The following is an 18,365-nucleotide window of genomic DNA, read 5'->3' as shown; positions in this document are numbered from 1 at the left end:
CTGTGCCCTTATAGCTTCTGTGGAAAGCAGTTGCAAAAGTAGTTTGACCCGTTTCCGAGAAACGTTAACAAACCTGACATATTCAACAGTGTTTTATATGCTTGAGTCTGAGAAAGTAATTCCTCTCTAATTTATATAGTAGTGTAGTTTACAACAGCTGGGAATAATCATGTGATTTACACACAATGCTGTGTTAAATCCCCTTCACCATTAAAAAAAAACATTTTATGCTCTGTTAAAAGTCCTGCCACTTTGAAGAATGGCAATAAGACTCCCTTCAAAACCAATCTGTTTCCAATAAAGTGTTATTCTACAATTATTACATTGTAATTTACAATGTTACTATAGACTTGCATCAGGCTGTTGCCTGTTGCGCAGTGATGCATTGGACACTGTCAGCTCACCATGTCTTAGATAGCTAACTCATCCGGTTATATAGGCTGTTCTCCCCTCATCAAAACATCTCTAAAAGTATGTCATGTCAGATATAAATATTTTTAGATATTAAGTATAGGATACAATATATGAACTATACAGTATACACACAACTCACAATAGGTTGGCATTTAATTTAATTTGTACAAACAAAAAAAACTATGATATAAAAGATATATACAAATATACACAAAATGACATCTTTAACACCTTTCACCAAATGAACAGACATTTTCTCAAAATAGTTTGTTATGAATGATTATCTTCCGGGAATATACTGCTGTATACCATATAGTGTGTAAATAACGGAACATTTTGTCACAGTGAAACAGAAAAACCTGATGTTGCTCATCCAAGCGGAGAGTTGATGTGATGTTTTGGCAACGGGCTAGGTGCCATCATATCAACTGTGGATCTTGTAAATGAGCTATTCATACTGAGTACAATACAGCTATGAGCACGATTTAACAAAGAGTGGAAACACAGTAGGGAGTACCAGACATACTTCCTTTCAAAAATGCTACCAAAGGTTTTAGAGATCCTCCAACTGTCACAGAGCAGCATTCGTCAAATGCCAAAGATGGTGTAAGCTTGAGGTCATGACTTCAAGAAAAAGTCGGGAATGAAGTCTTTTGGTTCTGTTCAGGGTCTGAGAGAGCGGGCCTCAGAGTGGGCATGTGATCTGTTGGGGATAACTGTATGTGTTGTTGTTCAGTGACCAGTAGTCGGTGTAAGGGTGGATGTCGTCAATGATCGGTAGTCCTGAGATGAGTTCTGTATACAGCCGCAGCTCTATTTCCGCCCCTGTCAGACGAACAAAACAAAGGAGGTCAGTGATGCAAGAAAATCACAGCTGAAAGATGGTACAGACTTCGTCTTATGTTTTGCAATATTGACAGCGGCCTTGTTAGATGATTTTTGATGCAATGGTAAAAACTGAAGCTTATAGGCTCTGGTCAAATCATTCACTTCTATGTCTGCCATCTATTTACCATATATGCATTATCATGTTTCACACCTTATGCACATGAGAAGGAAATATTATTGATTGAAGCACTGTCCTCAATCGTCTCAGTGTTTTACATGTGATAGATTTGTTTAACAAATATGTTTACAATGGCCTACAGAATCCAGAGTTTTCCTATTCCTTTTCCTTGTTTGTAGTCTTTCATTTTGACTAACAAATGTTTTACAAAGACAATGCATGGAGCCAGGACGAAATCCTGCCGTTGAATACTACAGTATAATTAACAGCCTGATTCCATCTAGCATCATTTATTTACCTGAGTTATCACTCCATTGGCTCTCTGGACTGTGGTAAGACTCTGCAGTGTCGAAGGACTCTGAGGTGTCTACTTCATTGCTCAGGAACCCCTTGTCGTTTACACTGCCTTGCTCCCAATGCTGTGTCATCTAAATGAGCAGAACACAGGTGATGAGCCTGGTTGAATTTTTGTTAGGTTTAACTGTGTAGAATTTCTAGTATTCAATACAGAATATCTGGCATACATGGATTATTCCTGATAATTAAAAAAGCACACTGAACTTGTAGTGGTAGAGACAAACTTACCTCAATAAGGGTTTCTTGGTGACTGTCTTCATAGTCTGTAAAGTTGAAGAAGGGCAATTGGAATGAGCATTGTGCAAACCTCAATTACATTCGCAGCCCACACTCAAACACAAATAGTTTATTCAAACCCAAGCATCTAGCAAGGTTAATCTTACCTGTGGGGTGGTCTGGTGACACTTGGAAAGATGTGTAGAAGTTGTTGGTGCTGTCTGGGCCTATTTCCACACTGGTGGAACACTCTGGAGCAAATGTGAAATCATCTAGGTTGTCTGTGCTGTCTACTATGCTTTCCTGTGTCATACATTCCTCCTGCGGGTGTGTGTTGGTATTGAGGTCCTCGGGGCAAATGGTTTCGCTGTACGCCATTCCCTCTGTCTTGATCTGTGACCCCTAGAAGAGACAAGAGCAAAACATGAAGTAAGATTATAATGTTCATCTCTGTTGACACTGGCTTGGATACAGCCAGCCGAAATAGACATGCACAGGTCTTTATATAGCAGAGGGAATACATTACTACAATGATGATAGGGATTCTAAAGTGGGTTGAAGGGATTCTAAAGTGGGTTGAAGGGGTTCTAAAGTGGGTTGAAGGGATTCTAAAGTGGGTTGAAGGGATTCTAAAGTGGGTTGAAGGGATTCTAAAGTGGGTTGAAGGGATTCTAAAGTGGGTTGAAGGGATTCTAAAGTGGGTTGAAGGGATTCTAAAGCGGGTTGAAGGGATTCTAAAGCGGGTTGAAGGGATTCTAAAGCGGGTTGAAGGGATTCTAAAGCGGGTTGAAGGGATTCTAAAGTGGGTTGAAGGGATTCTAAAGCGGGTTGAAGGGATTCTAAAGCGGGTTGAAGGGATTCTAAAGTGGGTTGAAGGGATTCTAAAGTGGGTTGAAGGGATTCTAAAGCGGGTTGAAGGGATTCTAAAGCGGGTTGCAGTTAAAAAAGGAATATAACCTTACCTTGTTATTTTTCTTTACAATGTTTGCTTTTGACCTCTTGTTATTTGGCTTGGAGTGGACGTTCTTCATCTTGTAGACACGCACCGCTCCACTCCCTCTGTTGATGCTTTTGTCTTTCACTTCCTCTATGTCAGGAAGGGAGTTCATTGCACAGCGGAAATTAGCCTTCCATGTCTTAGGGTCCGGTTTAGTCTCGCCTTGTATGAATTTCCCTGCATCCACAGACAAGTGACATCATTGTTATTACGATGCAGTAAGTATATTGAAAAACCTTATGGTGCTGAAGTGCATATTGCGCAGAGCATATGATGCATCTAGGTGAAATGACATTTTATTATGAGAGGGGCTATAGTAGGTAGTCTAGGTATGTGTTATTTGCTCACCTGTGTGCATGGCCCATTGCTTGAACAGACATGCGTCCTTGTTCAAGTCCCATCCATGACGTGCAGCATGCTTCCATGGGATGGAGAAAATCTTATTGTCCTGGACAAAAACCACAAAGCAATGGGTTTCAAATGAGCGCCTCCTATCTCTCACCTCAGCTTCTCCTCTACATGCTTGGTTTTGAGTAGTCCTTCTCATGGGTAATAGTGCTTAATATGCTTGGAGCTGTCAATGTCTGGACTAAGTTCTCTTCTTACAATGAGTGTCCGCCACTGCAATGTTTCAGGGAGTATTTGTTTCCTTTGTACATAAACATGCATTAGATGAGTCTGATGAGTCTTACCTTGTCCACCCACACCAATCCACTGATGGTGTTGGACTCAATCTTTTCCTCCAACCAAGGTCTCATTCTCATCCTAGACACAGGCATGGTTCCTGGGAGAGCAAGGAGAATAGATTAGCTGAGTTTTAGCCACATGGAATGTGAGGTAGATGTACAAGCATGTTACTCAGGCCCTCCCACTGCCCTTCTCAGTTAGTGCAGAAGTTTAGTCCAGTGAAGCTCATGACCTAGCCTTGGCAGACTATAGTCTGAGATTAATGTGCATTCCCAGTAAACACTCCTATCCCCCTTGGACCAGCTCATACATAAAGCATCCTCCATTCAGGCTGCAAAGGCATCATTTATTTCCGTAGCTATCATTAATGGCGAGCTGCCAGAAAATGTGTACTGTCTTAATAAAACACAATTTTCCATTAACATTTCGTGCTTTCGAACAATTTAGGATGTTGAACAACGCGTTCAGCGAACGGTGTACAACATCCTAAATTGCCCGAAAATACGAAAATGGTGGTGGCAAATTGTGTTTTATTAAGACAGTACACATATTTTTCGGGGGTTCGCCATTAAAGATAGTTAAGGAGGGGAATTGTGCCTTTACAGTCTGAATGGAGGATGCTTTAAGTACGAGCCGGTCCAGGAGAAGCACGAGTGTAGTATCGGGAATGCACATCAATTCTAGACTATATGCAGCTCTAGCGCCCACTATCGGATGCCTAGTCTCGTCATGACCAGGAAGTGTGATGTAGCCATGACCATTGTCAACGACTGTCAAATTACTGGACTATCCAAATCAGTGAAAGAAAGCAGTACTAGTATTTCTGTCATGTGCATTTAATAGGACTACATTGAACGTCTTTAAAAGTCTTTTTCGTTGTCTTATTCAAGCAGATAAAGAGTTTGGTTATATCTAGTGCATCCCAAGTTAAATGGAGCAGGTTCTTTAGAAGTGCTTAAAAAGAACACGATGGACATATTCAACAAATAACATGCACACTCTGATCGTGCACTGAGCAAGCGAACGGATTTAAACCAATGCATTACAGTGCCTAGATACGTTACAAACAGTGTTACACCTAGACCTACTAAAACGTGCAATTATTTATATTTTAACTAAAACTCTTGAAAAGTCATAATATACTACTGCAATTTTGTATTAGCTACTTGCATTACTTCGGCTTAGGTTAATTCACCAACAGGTTGACCGTACCGCCACAACCCTTTGCTTCAAGGCGCGTTCGTGTCAGTGTAATATTATCTGTCCAAATATGTGGACTATGCCCAATGACAAGATGCACCCTGCTGCACACACGTAAAAACAAATGCGAGTCCCTATTTTTTTTTAAATGCCTACAGGCCTACTATAAATACAAACTATATTGTCTATAAATATGTACAAAGAGAGCTATGAGCACAGTTTATATGTGGCCTAGTAGTGCATGCAAAAATACAATAAAATCACTTACAGCTGCAATATGATGTCGCTTAATCCGATTGATTAGAAATGTAGCCTAAAAGCAGGTATTCTCTTTTGTAAAGATGGAGCGAGAAGTTGTTCCTATGTTATTCCTTGTAATATCCCGTCTGGTCTTCATTGACAGTGTGTACACTCTGCTGAAGGAACAGTGGTTTTTATACAGAGATGCTGGGACTTCCCCACTTAGTAGCATGCATACGGTTTTGGCAGCAGTCTGCATCTGCGCCGAATGTCACAACAAGGACGGCGCGCTCAAACTACAGGCAACCTGATTTCCGAGAAATCATGCCGTTGTGAGCGAAGCTATGATAAGGCGCTATAAGGCGTGAACAGACCCAATAAAGTAGCTATGCATGTTGATCGTAGCAGTATAACGAAGTATCATTTACAATATCTAGGCTTTTTTATTTCTTATTGTTTTCAGTGAAATTCTGCATGACTATTGATAGTTTATTAATTTAACTTGTGTTTATAGAATATATAGAAATGATGCATAGTAAACAGGCTATCTTATCAGTTAAGTAATCCTCCCACACGTATTCCAATAATTTAATTTAATTATATTAGAGAAAACGATTCCATGATTTAATTGCATAACTATGCCAAATACAACCAGTGGGTTGTATTTCTATTCTATTATTGGTGCAATTATGTCCCGCCAAGCATCAAAAGCCCAGGCATAGGCAAGCCCTTTTAAATAAATCGCAATCGAACTGAGAAGTCGCGCTTTTCCGGGAAATGGTGTAGGTATTAAAATCACCGACAGGGGAAGTGTTGACTTGTTCAGTTGGCACAGGGTGCCACAGACTCCAGTCAGACTTCATGTTAAGTCACTGCTGACACGAGCTGCTTGTTTACAAAAGAAAGCACTTATACCAATTGCCAACTGCTACAAAGTTAAGCAATCGTGTTATGTATTACTATTCAAGAATCGCCAATGTTCGAATGTTAACAGCATGAAACTGCCATGCACTTTATTATAAGGACTTGGAGTGATCTGCTTTAATCTCAATTGTCTCATATTGCATAAATACAGAAACGCGTATTTAACAGTGTTCTGATTTACAGTGCAGAGGTTAATCCGCCAGGAAACCCTTCGTCAAGCAGGAACACGTCACCCGTCTTTTCCATAAAATGACTGTTGTGTTTGAGCTCGGAGAGCGCGGGGGAGTTGTGTAATACAGTGTGTGGGTGTGTCCCAGTCCAATGAGGAAAAGCAGGGTATTTTCCTGCTGCGGAGTTTTTGCTCCGTTCGTTCAAAAAGCCCAGGGTTTTCCCAATAGAAAAAAAGGATATCTCTCTTTTAATGGTGGTCAATATATTTGCCCTTTATACAAATAATTTGGATTACCACCAACTCAATGTGTGTATAATTAACTATTTGGTATATCTTATCCAGGAGGCTTCTCACATGCAATGGGTAGCCTAGTACTTCAATATGTTTTACATGGTTGCTAAATCCCAACCTGGATGCTTTGTAAGACATCCCTTGCATTTGCATAGTGCTTTCATTTCACTACTTCTCAAATTGCAACTCACCACAAATCTGTCTGAAGAGGAAATATAGACAGCCAACTTCTTCACGTCTTTAATTGCAACTCTTTTGAGGGCATGGGCATATAATGCATTAATACAATTTTTGGTTGATTCATTTAAAGGCCTTGCGAAGCGTCCAGTATGTCTATAGAGCTCGCCAGCTTGTAGTCCGAAAAACCGGAAATGAACACCTCTGGTTCCTTCAGCCATTCCAATGGGGGAAATTAATGGGGAAAGAGTAGGGTTTGGTAATAAACACCGCATGTATGGTCCGAGGTCAACACAGACTTATATTTTATATTTTTTGTTCTATGAAATAACATCAATCAGTTAACATGACCTTTATGAATTATGAAGCTTTTTTGTTCTTTGTGTGCTTATTTTGATTACTTAAATGCTTCAAAATGTTTTTTTTTTTAAGTGACTGACTTTTAAATCAGTCACAGAATATGTATCAGAAATCTACACTGACGCCCTTGGGTCTTTATAAACCAAAAACTCACATGACATGTCTGAACAGATCAGATGTATAATATAATAAATGTCTGAATGTTAAACTGATGAGGAAAAAGTAGCCTCCATGCCATGCTTTGGAGATGAAGGAACTGAGAATAATAAATAGTCTGTTTGCAAGGAGAAATTCCCTCAAATGGGCATCTTAAGCTCTTCCTACAGAGGTCATACTACTAGAGTGAGTACATATACTGTATTGTCCCTGTCTGTCCTGCCTGTCTGGCTGTCTTCAGTGGAGGACAACAAAAAAATAAGTAATATCTACCCTGCTCCAGAGATGTCCACCCTGACACCATCCAGAAGGTCAATGCCAGCCTGTCTCAGACGGTGTGATATGCCCAAATCTACACCTGGCCCACCATCCCATCTTCAGCCTGAACTGTCTTTAAAACAATGTATACCTGTGCAAAGAGGCAGTCCCCACCTTAAACGATGTTGCTGGTTAGTTTTGGTTAGCCTCCCTACTCCCATCACCAGGACAGGCCTGGGACACTCCTGCACACTATGGCAGACCCAACCATGCAACAAGAGCTACACCAAGGCCTCCTGGGCACACCCAGAATGAAGCATTGGCAGCCACTCTGATCCCCTGCAGCAGCTCCATTCATTTGGCAGGTGCTTCATCAGGGTGGACTGAAATCTGCCAACACTGCTCTCCCAGTTCCCGCTCTAGCCACTGCATCCAGCGACTTGAGGGAGGTCTGTAAAGTGTTCAGTCTGCTCTGCTCTCATGTGGTTGACCAGGGACCTTGGCAAAGTCCCACATCTGCTAACCACGTGTATGTGAACAAATACAATTTGATTTGATTTGTAACATTATCAAGCCAGTAATGGTCTTCCACATCCACGGGGCAGCCTGTCTCCCAGTAGAGTTGAAATAGCCCTGAAGTGACCATAATATTGTTTTGACTAGTTCTCTCTCTCTGCCACCCATGCAGTCCCCCTACTATGGCTGACGCACTGGTCTCCATCTGGTCACTCCAACCTGCGAATCGTGGGTGGTATCAGACAGTACCATCTTCAACAGATTCCAGAACATGGTGAGCCTTGGCTAGATAAATCGAAGACTTATCAGCGATGGATATCCCGTAAATCCATAGGAGCAAACATTGTGTCTCTCAAGTGCAATATCTATTCTAAAGCAAGTTTGGGATTGGAAGTAAGGCATAGGGCTTTATATGTGTATCATTGATTATTAGTTCACCAAAAATGACAAACTAAGGCGTAGCATTATGAGTAGTTTGATGGTATTCTGTTTGGTTCATACATACTTTGATTATGAATAAAGCATGTACTGCATGATCAAACCAAAAATAATGTGCACCCATTCCCTTTCCTATAGTGTCACCATGTGGCCAATCATGTAACTACTCAAAGGCCCTAAAGTCAGTGTTGCCAATTTAGCGACTTTATCTCTATATTTAGCCAGTTTCTCTGAACCCTCCAGCGACTTTTACTCTTTAAAAAAAAAAGAGTCTAGCAACAAATTCAGCTACTTTCAGGCTGCCTTTGGGGTGTTTTGCCACCGAGAGTTTCTACATTTACATTTAGCCATTTAGCAGACGCTCTTATCCAGAGCGACATACAGTTAGTTATTCATCTTAAGATAGCTTGGTGGGACAACCACATATCACAGGCATAGTAAGTACACTTTTCCTCAATAAAGTAGCTATCAACAAAGTCAGAGCTAGAAGTGCTGTATATATTTTTTGTGTGGGGCTATTTAAAATACTCTTTGAAGAGGTAGGGTTTCAGGTGTTTTTGGAAGATGGGCAGGGACTCTACCGTCCTAGCTTCAGAGGGAAGCTGTGGTTCCACCATTGGGGTACCAGGACAGAGAAGTGCTTGGACTGGGCTGAGCAGGAGCTGCCCTCCCGTAGGGTTGCTCAGGCAGGGGTGTAGGGTTTGAGCATAGGCTGAAGGTAGGGAGGGGCAGTTCCTCTTGCTGCTCCATGGATGAGCAGCATGGTCTTGTAGTGGATGCGAGCTTCAACTGGAAGCCAGTGAAGTATGTGGAGGAGCGGGGTGTCATGAAAGAACTTGGGAAGGTTGAAAACCAGGCAGGCTGCAGCGTTCTGGATAAGTTGCAGGGGTTTGATGGCACAAACAGGGAGGCCAGCCATCAGAGATTGGCACTAGTCCAGACGGGAGATGACAAGTGCCTGGATTAGGACCTGCACCGCTTTCTGTGTGAGCTAGGGTCTTGCACTCTGGGAGAGCGACACTGTGGCGTTGTCAACAGTGATGAAGAGGTCTCTGAGCGGTCAAGCCTTCCCCGGGAGGAAGAGCAGCTCTGTCTTGTCGAAGTTGTGCTTGAGGTGGTGGGCAGAGATGCGTGTCGCCACCTGGGTGTCAGAAGGGGAAAAAGGAGAAAAGTAGTTGAGTGTCATCCGCATAGCAATGGTAGGAGAGACCATGTGAGGATATAATGGAGACGAGTGACTTGCTGTATAGAGAGAATATGAGGGCCTAGGACCAAGCCCTGGGGGACACCAGTAGTGAGAGTATGTAGTGCAGACACAGATCCTCTCCACATCACCTAGTTGGAGCAGCCTGCCAGGTAAGATGCAATCCAAGAGTGTGCAGAGCCTGACACTCTCATCCCTGAGGGTGGAGAGGAGGATCTGATGGTTCACGGTGTCAAAGGCAGTGGATAGATCTAGGAGGATAAGACCAGAGGAGAGAGCGTCAGCTTTGGCAGCGCGGAGAGCCTCCGTGACAGCGAGAAGAGCAGTCTTGGTTGAGTGACCCATCTTGAAGCCTGATTGGTTAGAGTCAAGAAGATCGTTCTGACAGCGATAACGAGAAAGTTGATCAGAGACAGCATGCTCAAGTGTCTTGGAAAGAAAGGAAAGGCATACAGGTCTATAGTTTTTGACGTCAGATGAGTCGAGTGTAGCTTGAGGGAGGTGACAGGCCATTTTGAAGTCAGAGGGGATGTGTAGCCAGTGGTCAGGGATGAGTTGATGAATGGGAGGTCTCCAGAGATGGTCTGGAGAAAGGAGGAGGGGATGGGGTCGAGCGAGCAGGTTGTTGGGCGGCCATACATCACTAGTCACAGGATTTCATCTGGAGAGAGAGGGAGAGAGAGAGAGAGAAAGAGGTCAAGGCGTAGGGTAATTCTGTGTGAGTGGGACCAGTGGACTCAATAGGCTGAGTGAATGTCATCAATCTTGTTTTCAATGTTGATGACAAAGTCGTCCACAGAGAGGGAGAAGGGAGGGGGTGGATGATTAAGGAGGGAGGAGAAGTTGGAAAAGAGAGTTTCCTATTGTTAGAGGTAGAAGCTTACCATCTGGGTAGGGGCTGAGTGGCTAGGGTTGAAGGATAGGGAGACAAATGGAAACTACAGTGATCAGAGATCTGGAGGGGGGGGGGTTGGAGTGAGTCTGTTAGTAGGTGTATTGCCTGTCTTCTGAGTTGGAGGGGATTAGGAAGGGGTGAGGTCAAAAGAGGCAAAGAGGGGAAAGAGAGAGTTGGAAAGAAATGAATCGAAGGCAGAAGACAGGAGGTTGAAGTCGCCAAATACGAAGAGCGGTGAGCCATCGTCAGGAAATTAGCTTAATAAGGTGTCAAGCTCATTGAGGAACTCTCCAAGAGCACCTGGTGAGCAATAGATGACAACAATGTTAAGCTTGAGTGGACAAGTGAAAGTGATGGACAGGTGAGGGGTAGAAAATATAACATCTCCAGTTAGGAGAAATTAGTGGCCCTGTGACATCCCCGTGACAACCATTTCCTCTTGGACTATGAGAGAAAACATAGTCAGATGAAGAGAGATCAGCTTGAGTAGCAGTGTTCTCTGGAGTGATCAGGGCCAAAAAATTAAAGAGACTGAAGGGCAGCATAGGCTGAAATCTGCGTTCTTGACCACAGATCGGCAGTTCCAAACATTGCAAGAGACCCAGAATTCCACATGGGTTATGCGCACAGGTACACTAAATTAGAAGGGCTGCAGCTCAGGGTCGGGAGCGTCTATAAAGCTAACAGGGAGAGGAGCGAACAGGTATAGAAAACACAGTTGCCAAAGCTACAAAAGAGCAGAGAATAACTAAGATACTCAAGTGAGAGTGGTGTGGAGCATTCCTCGAACAACTACGCAGAACAACTTAGTCTTAGTTGTATCTCTGTGCATTCAATTGCCATTGATAAAATGCAATTGTGTTTGTTGTCTCTAGCGTATGTCTGCCTGCCCATACCATAACCCCACCGCCACCATGGGGCACTCTGTTTACAATGTTGACATCAGCAAACTGCTCGCCGACACAACGCCATACAGGCTGTCTTCCATCTGCCCGGTACAGTTGAAACTGGGATTCGTGAGGAGCATCCTTATTTGATGCCAGTGGTCATCAAAGGTGAGCATTTGCCCACTGAAGTTGGTTACCGAACTGCAGTCAGGTCAAGACCCTCGTGAGGACACTGATCCTACAGATGAATCTCCCTGGGATGGTTTCTGTCAGTTTGTGCAGAAATTCTTCAGTTGTGCAAATTCAGTTTCATCAGCTGTCCATGTAGCTGCTCTCAAATGATCCCTCAGGTGAATAAACAGGATGTGGAGGTCCTAGGCTGGCATGGTTACACGTGGTCTGTGAGACCGGCAGGACGTACTTCCAAATTCTCCAAAACAATGTTGGAGGCGGCTTATGGTAGAGAAATTAACATTACATTATCTGGCAACAGCTCTGGTGTACATTCCTGCAGTCAGCATGCCAATTGCACGCTCCCTAAACTCGAGACATCTGTGGCACTATGTGTGTGTGACAAAAGTGCACTTTTTAAGAGTGGGTTTTTATTGTCCCCCAGCACAAGGTGCACCTGTGTAATGATCATGGAGTTTAATCAGCTTCTTGATATGCCACACCTGTCACATGGATGGATTATCTTGGCAAAGGATAAATGTTTTCTAACAGGAATGTAAACAAATTTCTGCACAGAATTGGTGTAAACTAAGCTTTTAAATTTAACATTTATGGGATCTTTTATTTCAGCTCATAAAACCAACACTTTACATGTTGCGTTTATTTTTGTTCAGTGTACATTCACAAATCCTTGTTGATCATTCTGCACGTTATGAGCAGTCAGAAGTTCACACACCAAGTTGGCTACTGCGAAGAGACGCAGCACTTGACGATGACGGCCCTAGCTTGTAAAAAGACAGTGCTAGACAACAACAAATAAATACAAATTATAGTCCTCTATCTATAGAACGAAGCACACAGAGATGGAGCCTGAGAAACTGGTTATGTACACTCAGAAGAGGTGAAACAACTCCCCCTCCAATACAGCCACTGACTACCAAAACAAGGTCACAAATTGCCCTGCCCTTAATCCTGGTTGATGTGTCAACAATCAACTGCATGTTATGAGCAGTCAGCAGTTCACACGCCAAGTAGGCAACTGGGAAGACAGGCAGCACCTAAAGTACATGGCCCTAGCTAGAAAAAAATATTCAGTAATAGACAGCGGAGGCTGGTGCCTGGACAGGCTCATTGTAATGGCTGAAATGGAATTAATGTAACTGAGTCAAACATGTGGTTTCCATATGTTCGATATGCCCCTTTTACATTTCAGCCATTACAATTTCCCCGTCCTCCTACAGCTCCTCCTATGGTATTAGACAACGACAAATAAAGACAACAAGTATACTCAGCACTCCTGGAGATATCAGGAGTCCTCTAGCTATAGAACGAAGCTATAGAATTAAGCATTTGGAGACTTTTCCCACCGAATTCTGACGCAAACGAGAGCGGGAGAAGCTGTCTGTGCAACAGAAGTCACACACACACACAGGCAAGGACGCACAAGTGGAGGAGATGTGCGGCAGGAGAGGGTGCGAAAGACCGCATCTGTTCTGCACCAAGGCAAATAGGTGCTGTGACGTCGACGCGGCAACGGCCAAGCATAGTCTAGCGACTTCTAGCGTCAAAACAAGGAGCCAATAGCGATTCTCACAAACAAAACAATAGTTGGCAACTCTTCCCAAGTCAGTGACAAACTGTCATAGTTGGTTGGTCGGAGAGTTGCACTTGCCGTGTTAAGCAAAGTAGGCAAACCTCCACTGAGCCAGCCAGCCCTTTGACAAGGCACACTGGATTAAGATGTTAAGACTCGCATGGGCACGGTCGTCGTCAAAAAATAGCCGCGTTGACCCAGCTCGCCTGCTAAGTATCGTTCTCCTGGGAGGTGACAACAAGTCGCACAGCCCAGAACAGAGTCGGGACATCAGCGGGCTCACACCACCCCCTGCCAGCGACAAGTCCCCCTCGCTGCTGAGTCCCAGGACGTCCCAATACTGCTTCAGGTAAAGTAGCTAATGAAAAGACACATAACATGACAATCGCCTAGGACGTGACATCTTGCGACTGACTTGTCAAATTAAATGATTAATCGCTAACTAGCTAACGTCAGCTAGCTACAATAATGCAACGATTGATTAGCTGTGGATTACATCATTGTCTCGCCTGGGGAGTTAGCGGGTCGCCAAGTGGTCTTGTACGAGCTGTTGTTAGCTAGCTAGCAGGCTAGATGACATTCGTCCATGGTCTAGCCAGCTAGCTATTTACCCAATTGTAAATACACCTGATGATACTCTTTGCAGTGTTGACACGATTGCCAGTGAACACTGGACATAACACGGTGATGCTTTACGGTGTGTTCTGCAGTTTGGAGAACTAAAAACCATGCTAGCTCAAAGGCTAGTGTTTTTAGCATGCTTGACAGCCAGCACTGTGGTTTTGACAGCTGTCACTTGATAGGGCTCGTGCATGGAGGAAGTAGCTACTGTAGCTAGCTAACTAGCTACAGTAGCTAACGATTATAGTAAGCTGCTACTGTCTAGCCAACATTGATATCATGCAGCACTCATACCGTACATGCCAAGTATGCACGCAGTTCACCCAGCAATAACCTTTCTATAAACATAACATGTGACTTAGCTAACATGGACAGGTTTGATGGCATTGATGGCACACTCCACAGAATGTTATTTTCAGTCAGTCATTTTGTTGTAGTTTACAAACAGTTTGCAAACAGTTTGCCAATGATGATCAAAGTGCTACCTCTGTGTTTCACTTGAACCACCAGTATGACAAGCAGAGCAAGTCTGAGTATGGCGTCTGGGAGCGAGGGGCAGGGTAGCCCCCCGTCCACTCCCCAGAGACCCCCCAACCGCCTGGGACAGGAGAGGTCCCCTTACCTGCTGCAACACGCACACAACCCGGTGGACTGGTGGGTTAGACACACACACACACACACAAAATCCGTGGACTGGCGGGTTAGTCCACTTATTATTCTCTTTCACCAGTAGGACTAACTAAACTAATGAAGTACACTGATCAGAAATATAAATACAACATGTAAAGCGTTGGTCCCAATTATTAAATTCTCCTATACGCACAAAAAGCTTATTTCTTCCAAAATGTGTACACACTTTTTTATATCCCTGTTAGTGAGCAGTTTCCCTTTTCTAAGATAATTCATCCACTTGACAGGTGTGGAATATCAATAAGCTGATTAAACAGCATGATCATTACACAGGTGCCCCTTGTGCTGGGGACAATAAAAGGCCACTTTAAAATGTGCACTTTTGTCACACACACAATGTCACAGATGTCTCAAGTTTTGAGGGAGCGTAACAATTGGCAGGCTGACTGCAGGAATGTCCACCAGAGCTATTGCCAGAGAATTTAATGTTCATTTCTCTAGCATCAACTGTCTCCAATGTCATTTTTTGGCAGTTTGGCAGTATGTCCAACTGACCTCACAACCGCAGACCATGTGTAACCACTCCAGCCCAGGACCTCCACATCTGGCTTCTTCACCTGTGGGATCCACTGAGGGGGGGTTGGGGGTGGTGCTGAGGAGTATTTGTGTCTGTAATAAAGCCATTTTGTGGGGGGAAAACACATTCTGATTGGCTGGACCTGGCTCCCCAGTGGGTGATGGCTGCAATGGCTGCACCCCTGCCCAGTCATGTGAAATCCATAGATTAGGGTCTGATGCTTTTATTTCAGTTGACAGATTTCCTGATGAACTGTAATTCACCAAAGTCTTTGAAATTGTTGCATGTTGCGTTTTTATATTTTTGTTCAGTATATGTAAACTAATATAAGATAGTGCCAGTTAAATACATGAATCTATCCCACCTCCCAGGTATCCATGGGGACAAGAGGCTTTTGACAAAGCCAGGAGTGAAGACAAGCCTATCTTCCTGTCAGTGGGCTACTCTACGTGTCACTGGTGCCATGTGATGGAGAGGGAGTCCTTCGAGGACGAGGAGATTGGAAAGACCCTCAGTGACAACTTTGTCTGTATTAAAGTTGACCGTGAAGAGAGACCTGATGTGGACAAAGTCTACATGACCTTCGTGCAGGTGTGTGTGGCTGCGTGAATGTTTGTGTGCCTGTGTGTATGTTTGTGTGCCTGTGTGTGTAAACATGTAGTAATCAAGTCCCCATATCTGCTGTGTTTGTTAATCTGTGTTGCTGTCCCTGGTCTCTAGGCAACCAGCGGAGGTGGTGGTTGGCCGATGAGTGTGTGGCTGACCCCTGACCTACGACCTTTCATTGGGGGCACCTACTTCCCCCCAAAGGACAGTGGCCGGAGACCTGGACTCAAAACTGTCTTGACCAGAATTATGGAGCAGGTCATAACAATGTCCAAGCTGTATTTGAACTCTACAAATACAGCACTTTACAAAGTTCAAATGTGTGTATACAGTAGCCTACATGGATATGCCAAGTGGCTTGTTGGGTGTGTGAGTGGCAAAGATATTAGTGCTGTAGCAACCGTGTGTGTTCCGCTCCCTCAGTGGCAGGATAACCGTGAAGCGTTGGAGTCAAGTGGTGAGAGAGTTATAGAAGCTCTGAAGAAGGGAACCTCTATCGCAGCTAACCCAGGGGAAACCCCACCCCCAGCCCATGATGTAGCCAATCGCTGCTTCGTACAGCTCGCACACTCCTATGAGGAGGAATATGGAGGATTCAGGGATGCACCCAAGTTCCCCTCACCAGGTACATACGCACACAGGAGTTCTCCAGTTCTTTCTTTTTGTCTTTGCGTCTTTGTCTGTCTGTCTGACCGTTGCTCTCTCTCCTCTTTCTATCTCACGGTCTCTTTCTCACTTTCTTTCTGCCTCTCTCTTTCTGTAGTGAATCTGATGTTCCTTATGTCATTTTGGTCTGTGAACCGTTCGTCCACTGAGGGGTCCGAGGCGCTCCAGATGACCCTACACACACTCCGCATGATGGCCCTGGGGGGCATCCACGACCATGTGTCACAGGTACATACTCTCATTCACACTAACGCCACATTGCCATCGTTCCTAGGACATGCTACTCCACTACACACAGCACACCACAACACAGCTGGCATGAGCAAGAGGAGAACGTTTATGTTGTATTTCTCATTAGTTTCTTTATTCTCTCCCCATCTTCCTCTCTTGCAGGGGTTCCATCGTTACTCTACAGACTCATCCTGGCACGTTCCCCACTTTGAGAAGATGCTTTATGACCAGGCCCAGCTGGCTGTGGCCTACATCAGCGCCTTCCAGGTGTGTGCATGCGTGTGTTTGTGTGGCAGCCACATCATTTAACCCCTGTCTCTACCATAATCGTTTTCCTGCCAAAAAAGTCTTAGTCAGCAGAATTTGCCTAGATTAATACACTCTGTTAGGGGATGTCACATCATGTGAGGGGTATGTATAGCAATGCGAACCACTGCCGCAAAGCGTGCAATATTTTACAGGGAAAGCTGCAGCAGAAGCGAACTTCTTTGTCCGCGGGAGACTACAATAACTTAGTTTCCTGGGGAAGCTGTGAAGTGAGCTGTAGCCTCCTGGGGAAGCTGTGAAGTGAGCTGTAGCCTCCCGGGGAAGCTGTGAAGTGAGCAGTAGCCTCCCGGGGAAGCTGTGAAGTGAGCTGTAGCATATTGTGTGATTGTGAGTCTGTATGCATAGCAATTATAAGGATACATATTTCGGTACATTTTGCTGCCGACTAACTTACGCTCATTAACCGGTCAACAAACGGTAAAACAATGTCAAACAGTAAAATGATGCGACCAACAGAAAATACTATGGATGCATACAAGAAATTGACACTTTTCAATAAGAGCTTAATGAAAACATACCACAATAGCAAGCCTATCGTCTTACAGTCAAAATGCTCTAGCCAGTTATTGAACATGCAACTTATGTAATGAAGCTAATAAAAGCAAGATAGCGCCGACAGAGAGGGTGACCTCGTTTCTAGTCCTTAGGAAACTATGCAGTATTTAGTTTTTGTTTGTATTATTTCTTAAGTGTTATTACATACAGCCGGGAAGAACTATTGGATATCAGAGCGACATCAACTTACCAACATGATGACCAGGAATACGACTTTCACAAAGCGCATCCTTTGTTCGCACCACCACCCCAGGGCATTGGATATCATTCCAGAGGCCGACCTAAAAAAAACGTAGCCGCAGAAGTGGTAGATGGAGCAGGCTCCTTGTCAGACTTCGGAGGCCTGCACACCACCCTCTTCCGATTATATTGCTCTCCAATCTCCACATAACAAGGTAGACTAAATTAGGGCAAGGGTTGCTTTCCAGAGACATACTCTGTTTCAAGGAAACATGGCTCTCTCGGGATATGTTGTCGGAGTCGGTACAGCCACTGGGATTCTTTGAGTCGCGCCGACAGAAATTAACATCTCTCTGGGAAGAAGGGCGGGGGTGTATGCCTCATGATGTAATGGTAACAACATTTAAAAAAAAAATGTATTTTGCCAGGTAAATTGACTGAGAACACATTCTCATTTACAGCAACGACCTGGGGAATAGTTACAGGGGCTGAATGAGCCAATTGTAAACTGTGGATTAATAGGTGACCACGATGGTTTGAGGGCCAGATTGGGAATTTTGCCAGGACATCAGGGTTAACTCTTACGAAAAGTGCCATGGGATCTTTTAATGACCTCAGAGAGTCAGGACACCCGTTTAACGTCCCCAATCACTGCCCTGGGGCATTGGGATATTTTTTAGACCAGAGGAAAGAGTGCCTCCTACTGGCCCTCCAACACCACTTCCAGCAGCATCTGGTCTCCCATCCAGGACTGACCGGGACCAACCCTGCTTAGCTTCAGAAGCAAGCCAGCAGTGGTATGCAGGGTGGTA

General features: G+C 44.1%; 2 protein-coding genes across 3 annotated transcripts; one reads left to right on the top strand and one right to left on the bottom strand.

The window, feature by feature from the left end:
* Positions 1-549: 549 nt before the first annotated feature.
* Positions 550-5,871, bottom strand: LOC109892958 (interferon regulatory factor 1). 2 transcript variants are annotated; one of them, XM_020485885.2, is made up of 8 exons: positions 5,146-5,871; positions 3,683-3,774; positions 3,339-3,438; positions 2,956-3,167; positions 2,161-2,395; positions 2,006-2,040; positions 1,719-1,848; positions 550-1,239 (listed from the first exon to the last, which is right to left on the bottom strand). In XM_020485885.2, the coding sequence occupies exons 2-8, from the start codon at positions 3,767-3,769 to the stop codon at positions 1,100-1,102; spliced, it is 939 nt and encodes a 312-aa protein (XP_020341474.1). In that variant the 5' UTR covers positions 3,770-3,774; positions 5,146-5,871; the 3' UTR covers positions 550-1,099. The 2 variants fall into 2 exon arrangements, with proteins under 2 accessions (XP_020341474.1, XP_031682778.1); XM_031826918.1 differs by having other exon boundaries at positions 3,339-3,774; positions 5,146-5,298.
* A 7,324-nt stretch (positions 5,872-13,195) lies between these two features.
* On the top strand, positions 13,196-16,815 carry LOC116374409 (spermatogenesis-associated protein 20-like). The gene is made up of 7 exons (XM_031826917.1): positions 13,196-13,509; positions 14,292-14,435; positions 15,360-15,579; positions 15,709-15,852; positions 16,018-16,219; positions 16,358-16,488; positions 16,654-16,815. Exons 1-7 carry the CDS (start codon positions 13,307-13,309, stop codon positions 16,798-16,800), a joined length of 1,191 nt encoding a protein of 396 aa, XP_031682777.1. The 5' UTR covers positions 13,196-13,306; the 3' UTR covers positions 16,801-16,815.
* The last annotated feature ends 1,550 nt before the right edge of the window (positions 16,816-18,365 follow it).

This window comes from Oncorhynchus kisutch, linkage group LG6 (assembly GCF_002021735.2).
Source record: "Oncorhynchus kisutch isolate 150728-3 linkage group LG6, Okis_V2, whole genome shotgun sequence".
Taxonomy (NCBI): domain Eukaryota; kingdom Metazoa; phylum Chordata; class Actinopteri; order Salmoniformes; family Salmonidae; genus Oncorhynchus; species Oncorhynchus kisutch.
This window is presented reverse-complemented; position numbering and strand designations above follow the sequence as displayed.